We start from the raw sequence: 7439 nt of genomic DNA, 5'->3' as shown, positions 1-7439 counted from the left end.
AAGATACTGTCTCCTGGATCCTCGCTTCAGATTGGCTCAGCTCCAGTCATTCTGCCCTCTGGGGAGTGAACCTGCGAATGGAAGATTTTTCTGTCTCCCCTTTTTTTTTGTAGAGCTACCTTTCCAATAAAAAATAAATAAATCATTTTAAAAATTCAGAAAAGAGACATAAAAGATACTTAAGAATAACCAGTCATAGCCTGTGTTCCCACTAACTGTGATCCTTTTCTTCTAGATTTTGTCTGTGTGCTTTTTAAATTTTACCTTGGTTAAAAGATAGTGTCTTCCCATTCATTTGCTTTCCACCCATGAAGTTGTGATTAACTGCTTCCATTTTTACTTTTTCTTCCTTCTGTCTCAGTGAATGCCAGCCACTTGGCCTGTAAGTGCTCACTATGTGATGCCTTCATTGCTTCCACAGGTGATGGCTGTGCCGCCTGGCCCTCCACAGCTGCTACAACTGGTGCTGACCATTTCCCTGGCTTCTATCAAGCTCATTCAGGCTGGTGCCTACTATGGAATCAAGCCACTGCCACCTCAGATGCCACCGCAAATTCCACAATACCAGCCAATGGGCCAACAAGTACCTCACATGCCTTTGGCCAAAGATGGCCTCACCATGGGCAAGGAGATGCCCCATATGCAATACGGCAAAGAGTATCCACACCTCCCCCAGTATATGAAGGAAGTGCAGCCGGTGCCAAGAATGGGCAAGGAAGCAGTCCCCAAGAAAGGCAAAGGTACATCACCTTCTCATGCTCTCATAGAACAACTTTCCCAACTCCTGAATTACAGGGTTAAGGAGCATGCTACATTTTAGAATCCTTCAATTTCAGAATTTGTTATGGTCCTTTAGCCAATGTTGACTGGTTTAGAAACTACTCTTCAAAAGTTCAATTCTGTATCAGTCAATTTTCTCTTGCTTTCTTGAAATACCTGAAGTTCAGTGCTTTACAAAGAGAAGAGATTGACTGAACTCACATTTCTGTAAGCTGAAAGCCACAGTTGGGTGGTCCCATGGATTCAGCTGCTGACAGCTCCTTTGGCTCTGTTCTATGTGAAATGGGGTCATGGGAAAAGTGTGTGTAGGAGGGAAATATTATATAGAGAAAGGAAGCCAGAGCAATGGAACAATCAGGCTGCCTCTTTCACACCAACCTCTAAGCATGAACTCTGAAAACTGTCTTAATCCGATTTGATGGCAGTGCCCCCTGCAACCCACTGACTATTACCATGGCCCACCTCTTACAGGTGAGGTCTCACATTCGCTCCCTGAGGACTAAGATGCCAACACAGGAAATTTTGGGGGTGCAGGGAAGCCACATTCAAACTGTAGCAGTGTCAAAGAAAGATACAGAAAATATGACCATTTCATGATTTGCTTTATTATTTTAACTAGCATCTTATGAAGCAAAATGTAATTACTAATAGTCTATCTCTTTATTATTTCTTTATTGAAACATTCAACAACTATCTAGTGAGCACATATTTTTGTGTCAGATTTTGGGTAAGATGTTGAAGAATAAAACAGTAAAACAAAGTAAAGGTTGTAAGCCATTCTTCTACCCCAGAAGAAAAATGTTGTAAGGACTTGCTGGATAGAAAAAAAAATCATGTGAAAGCATTTTGCAAACCAGGCATGAGATCACCGTTTTTACTATGACTCTAATAAAGCTCCACATGTCAGTCAGCAAATAGAGACTAGAGTACAAGCTGCACCTGGAAATGATATCTAAACTTTGTTCCCATTCCTTTCTTGTCATATTCACCAGCTATTCAGTACCTACAAAATGACCTTCACTATGGTCATTATGACACACTTTTTCAGTCCAGTAGGTTCACCTGGAGTCCTTAGAAACCTAGTATTTGTAGGAAAATCAGCTGCATTGGAGAGATAGTTACCTTAGGGCCATCCTGCTCAGTCCCTATTGTGGTAGAAAGTCCCACCTCTGGAGAATTACAGGGCTTGGCAATAAGAAACCTAGGGGCTTGGATATGGGAGATGAGGGAGACCCTAGTAATTTGGCCTCTGTCAGATTATTTTTGTTCACCTGTAAAACCGCATAGTTGAGAGAATTCAAAATGTAAGTAAGGTAAATATCAAGGCCAGACTGAAACTTGATTTGCTACACCTGGTCATTCCACAAATTCTCAATAAGAGCAAAGTGTGTTCAGGGCACCAAACTGAGTACCAGGATCCTCTGATGCAGAAGATGCGACTCTCCTCCCAGACATTCCCTCCATCCAGCACCCGCTTAAAGAAAGGAGGCCTTGATGGCACTATCACAATGTCTATTTACATAAGAGAAATATACCCGATTTTCTTGTCTTCAGGAGGTAGTTCACCACCTAGGAGACTGTCTCAACCTGGTTCTTGGCAACTGCTTTATTTATTCTTGCCTGAAAAGGATACATGTTCTGTGGTTGTCTTTTGTTCCCTGGCAGTAGCTCAGTGAAAAGTACAATGATTAGGATTAAGATGTCGCAATTGATTAGAATAAGATGTAGGTATCACATATTTCGTTTCTTCAGTATTTCATTTCTCCATTATTTCCAGTATCACAGAATACTCACTGTTGTGTTTATCTGAAAGGCACAGCCTAATCATTATAGCAAAATCCTATTTGTATTTCAATAGCAATTCAAGAAAGCACTAAGCTTTTCAGAGCCTCTTATCTTGAAGTATGGCTACATTGTTTTTGCTGCTGAGCTAGACAAGTAGAGATGGTGATGGCTTAAATGACCCAATCAAGATCTTATGACAAAGCCAGAAAGATAAGCTGAACTTTCTTCTAAGCCACCTCTCTTGTTGAAAAGTAAAATCACATATGTGAAATAATCATAAATCCTATGGCACATTAAAGAAAGTAAATAAACCTATCAGTTCCTGAGGACATACATGGAAGATGTTATTGAGCCAGTAAAATGTCATGTTTCATGAATCTACATTATAATGACTTTCATCATTAAGATCACACTGTAGTTCAGTATATGAGCAAATTTATCTAGATTTAATTATTATATGAAAAATCAGATAGACCCAGAAATTGCTGCATATTCTCACTTTAAGAGAACTTCAAAAAGTCCATGAGAAAATAAGATTATCAAAGTTTATTGTGCAAAGAATTTGAAACCTATTCACTATTTTCCTAATATTCATCTTCCACCACCAGTTTGAAGATTCTGCATGTGTGGGTCCTGAAGCAATCAATTAACTCATACAGAGAATACAATGGTGCTTAACAGAGACCGGGACAATCAAACGTTATTAGGCCCCAGACAAGAATAAGTTTGGCTAAGGCAGTTTTTGATATTGTTGTTTTTTGGTTTTGAGCTCTATTCCACAACACAGTGAAAACTGTGCATTTTAGAATCACTAAAAAAGTAAATTCCAAATGCTATTTTGGGCCTTTGCAGAACGAACCAGTATATATTCTCCCCCTACACCTCAAATAAACAAAGCTTCAACAGAATAACAACAGGAAAATGAAATATACCCACCTTAAAGTACTTCAAAACACTAATGGAAAATGGAAGCAAAAGATAAGCTTATTTTGGTACCAAAAAAATTGAAATTAATGCATAGTATTTTTCATAATATACATTTCCCTTTTGAAAATCCTTCATACAAAACTATACCTAGGATAAATAAGATGAAAATATATACAAATGTTAGCTAATTATCTCTGAGTAGGGAGCTTCTAAAGCAGTTTTTATTTTCTTTATACCTTTTTGAGTTCCTAAATTCTCCATAGTGAACAAGCCCTAATATTCCCCCAAGTTTTGTGCTTCCAGAGATGTTGCTTAATTGCTTCTAGACTTTCTCACTTCACCAATCCTGATAAAAGCAACTAAATGTATCAGTTCTCAAAGCAAATCCTCAAGTGCATCAAATAAATTATTAGTTTTACTTTTCTGAAAGTAGTGATATCATGCCATTCCTATCTTCTCTCAGTAAGAAATGGGAAAATGTGTAACAACTAGATAATGACTATTTTTACATCTTTGAAATAAGGAATAATCAATTTTAATCTTTTTTCTTTCTTCCTTTCTCCCTCTCTCTCTTAGAAATTCCATTAGCCAGTTTACGAGGGGAACAAGGTCCCCGTGGAGAACCTGGCCCAAGAGGACCCCCTGGGCCTCCCGGTTTGCCAGGTCAAGGAATACCTGGAATCAAAGGAAAACCAGGGCCACAGGGATACCCAGGAGTTGGAAAGCCAGGTATGCCAGGAATGCCAGGGAAGCCAGGAGCCATGGGAATGCCCGGGGCAAAAGGCGAAATTGGACCCAAAGGTGAAATCGGGCCCATGGGCATTCCAGGACCACAAGGACCTCCAGGGCCTCATGGACTTCCTGGCATTGGGAAACCAGGTGGGCCAGGGTTGCCAGGGCAGCCGGGAGCAAAGGGTGATCGAGGACCCAAGGGCCCGCCAGGACCTCCAGGCCTGCAGGGCCCTAAGGGAGAGAAGGGCTTTGGGATGCCAGGTCTGCCAGGCCTTAAGGGTCCCCCAGGGATGCACGGACCCCCTGGCCCCGTGGGACTTCCAGGAGTGGGCAAACCGGGTGTGACAGGCTTCCCTGGGCCACAGGGCCCTCTAGGAAAGCCAGGGCCCCCAGGAGAACCTGGTCCACAGGGCCCAATTGGAGTACCAGGAGTGCAAGGACCTCCTGGCTTGCCTGGAGTAGGAAAACCAGGCCAAGATGGGATCCCTGGCCAGCCAGGATTTCCAGGTGGCAAGGGGGAGCAAGGCCTGCCAGGGCTGCCAGGACCCCCAGGTCTTCCAGGTGTGGGGAAACCAGGCTTCCCAGGACCCAAAGGTGACCGTGGGGTGGGGGGTGTTCCTGGTGCTCTTGGACCCAGGGGAGAGAAAGGACCTGTGGGGGCCCCTGGAATGGGGGGTCCCCCAGGGGAGCCAGGCCTGCCTGGAATCCCAGGGCCCATGGGCCCTCCAGGAGCCATTGGTTTTCCTGGACCCAAAGGAGAAGGTGGAGCCGTGGGGCCACAGGGGCCACCAGGTCCCAAGGGGGAGCCTGGGCTTCAGGGTTTTCCAGGCAAGCCAGGCTTTCTTGGAGAAGTAGGGCCACCAGGTGTAAGGGGTTTACCAGGTCCCATAGGGCCCAAGGGGGAAGTCGGACTCAAAGGTTTGCCAGGGCTCCCTGGTGTCCCAGGGCTACTTGGACCAAAGGGAGAACCAGGCATCCCAGGGGATCAGGGTCTGCAGGGCCCTCCTGGGATCCCAGGGATTGCAGGGCCAAGTGGCCCCATTGGACCGCCAGGGATCCCAGGCCCCAAAGGAGAGCCAGGCCTCCCAGGGCCCCCAGGGTTCCCTGGAGTTGGGAAGCCGGGAGTCGCAGGACTTCATGGACCACCAGGGAAACCTGGAGCCCTGGGTCCCCAAGGGCAGCCTGGCCTGCCAGGTCCACCAGGCCCTCCAGGACCACCGGGGCTGCCAGCTGTGATGCCCCCTACACCAGCCCCCCAGGGAGAGTATCTGCCAGACATGGGACTGGGGATTGATGGGGTGAAAACTCCCCATGCCTATGGCGCTAAGAAAGGCAAGAATGGAGGACCAGCCTATGAGATGCCCGCATTCACGGCCGAGCTGACAGCACCCTTCCCACCTGTGGGGGCTCCGGTGAAGTTCGACAAACTGCTATATAACGGCAGGCAGAACTACAACCCGCAGACGGGCATCTTCACCTGTGAGGTGCCCGGGGTCTACTACTTTGCATACCATGTTCACTGCAAAGGAGGCAACGTGTGGGTTGCTCTGTTCAAGAACAACGAGCCCATGATGTATACGTACGACGAATACAAGAAGGGCTTCCTGGACCAGGCGTCTGGCAGTGCAGTGCTGCTGCTGCGACCTGGAGACCGTGTGTTCCTCCAGATGCCATCGGAACAGGCTGCGGGACTGTACGCTGGCCAGTACGTCCACTCCTCCTTTTCAGGATATTTATTGTATCCCATGTAAAAAAGAGAGATTTAATAGAGCAAAAGAAAATGCACCCCCAATCCATATGAAACACGTTAATTTTGTTTCAAAACATTTATATAGTTGGAAAGTTATATTTAAGTGAAAAGTTGGACCATCATGTACAAATAAAAAACTGCGATGCATGATTTTAATCCTCTGCACAGCAGCTTGTAATTGCAAATGATGGGGTAGATTTATGTATCAAGTACTGACACCTGTGTTGTACCCACTGGAATCATATTATCCATTGTATGTTATGTGCTGCCATGATAACCTGCTTGTTCAGATCAGCCAGAATATTGTAAATGGAAGATCATAGCTAATGAGAGTCACCTGCTCACCTTGTTTAAAGTATTTATAAATGTGCCTTAAAGAAAAGTCAATCATAACAATGACCTACAGTATGTACTTGTATCTGTGCAGATACTTTGCCAGGGAAGGTTGGGAAAGGATCCGTCTTGTTACTGCCCCAGTGTGTGGGGGCCACGGGACCTGAGCAATGCTTTATTCTAAGAGTCTGTGTTTTGTGCCGGAGGCTGTGTCTTTTAGCAACAGAAGTCCTTGTTAGAATTGTGCATCAGGGATCTCTGAAAGAACATGCGAACCAAGCACCTGCTCAGTGGAGTTAACACACCAGCTGGGAGAAGAGAGCAGAAATCAATTCATTTATGCCTCAAGGGCTTCTTTTTTTTTTCTATGCCTTCTCTCCATGTAATTTACATTTTGGCCCAACTATAAATACCTGCAAGTTATAAGAAGGAAAAATGACATCTCCTGCAGTAGCTTTTTTTCAGGTCTGTGGAATATATATGACTAGTAATTATCAATTATGTTCATATGCATGGATAGTTCCCCTCTTTTATCCCATACACATGCACAGTGGGTTTCAGTCAAGCAGATATTGGTGGTTTTTAAGTATCTGTGTGAATCAATGTAGCCTTTGAGGTACCAAAGTCAATTTCCAAAACCTAAGCCAATTCTTCACTTGAGAACAAAATTTTTCACAATTACTATTTTTTTTCTGTGAAAACATAATCCTTAAGCCAGAAATTGAAAAAGAAAACATACTCCAAAATTATAGGAAGAGAATTTCTAGAGAAGAGTTACCCGGAGGGTCAAAGAAGGCAAGAGCCCATGGTGCTCATGTTGGGCCCTTCTCAGTGCAAGTTTGAAAGGAAGAAATTCTTTTCCAAGTTTTCACTAAACCACACAGTTAACTGCTTTGGCCATTCTAACCTGACCTCAGAGGCAAAACAAACCATTTCATGGCTGCTACTAGCCTGCTGCCAATACTATTAGCCATTTGGGGAAATAATGTGAGGTTCTGGTGGCGGCATCCTATATCTTTTTCCCAAAATGCAAAGAGTAATACAAACAAATACAGTATAAAAAACACATGGAAATGTGTCTAGGTCAAATACAAATCATTTTTACCATCACCAAAATAGTTCTTACAGCCTA

At 44.2% G+C, this 7439-nt stretch overlaps 1 protein-coding gene across 3 annotated transcripts; it reads left to right on the top strand.

Moving 5' to 3' along the window:
• Positions 1-421: 421 nt before the first annotated feature.
• Positions 422-5978, top strand: COL8A1 (collagen type VIII alpha 1 chain). 3 transcript variants are annotated; one of them, XM_040980835.1, is made up of 3 exons: positions 425-740; positions 2335-2337; positions 4069-5975. In XM_040980835.1, exons 1-3 carry the CDS (start codon positions 425-427, stop codon positions 5973-5975), a joined length of 2226 nt encoding a protein of 741 aa, XP_040836769.1. The 3 variants fall into 3 exon arrangements, with proteins under 3 accessions (XP_040836771.1, XP_040836769.1, XP_040836770.1); XM_040980836.1 differs by lacking the exon at positions 2335-2337 and adding an exon at positions 1834-1836; XM_040980837.1 differs by lacking the exon at positions 2335-2337 and having other exon boundaries at positions 422-740; positions 4069-5978.
• Positions 5979-7439: the final 1461 nt, after the last annotated feature.

The sequence above is a fragment of the Ochotona curzoniae genome, unplaced genomic scaffold (genome assembly GCF_017591425.1).
Source record: "Ochotona curzoniae isolate NIBS_2020 unplaced genomic scaffold, NIBS_Ocur_1.0 contig_3498, whole genome shotgun sequence".
NCBI lineage: Eukaryota > Metazoa > Chordata > Mammalia > Lagomorpha > Ochotonidae > Ochotona > Ochotona curzoniae.
This window is presented reverse-complemented; position numbering and strand designations above follow the sequence as displayed.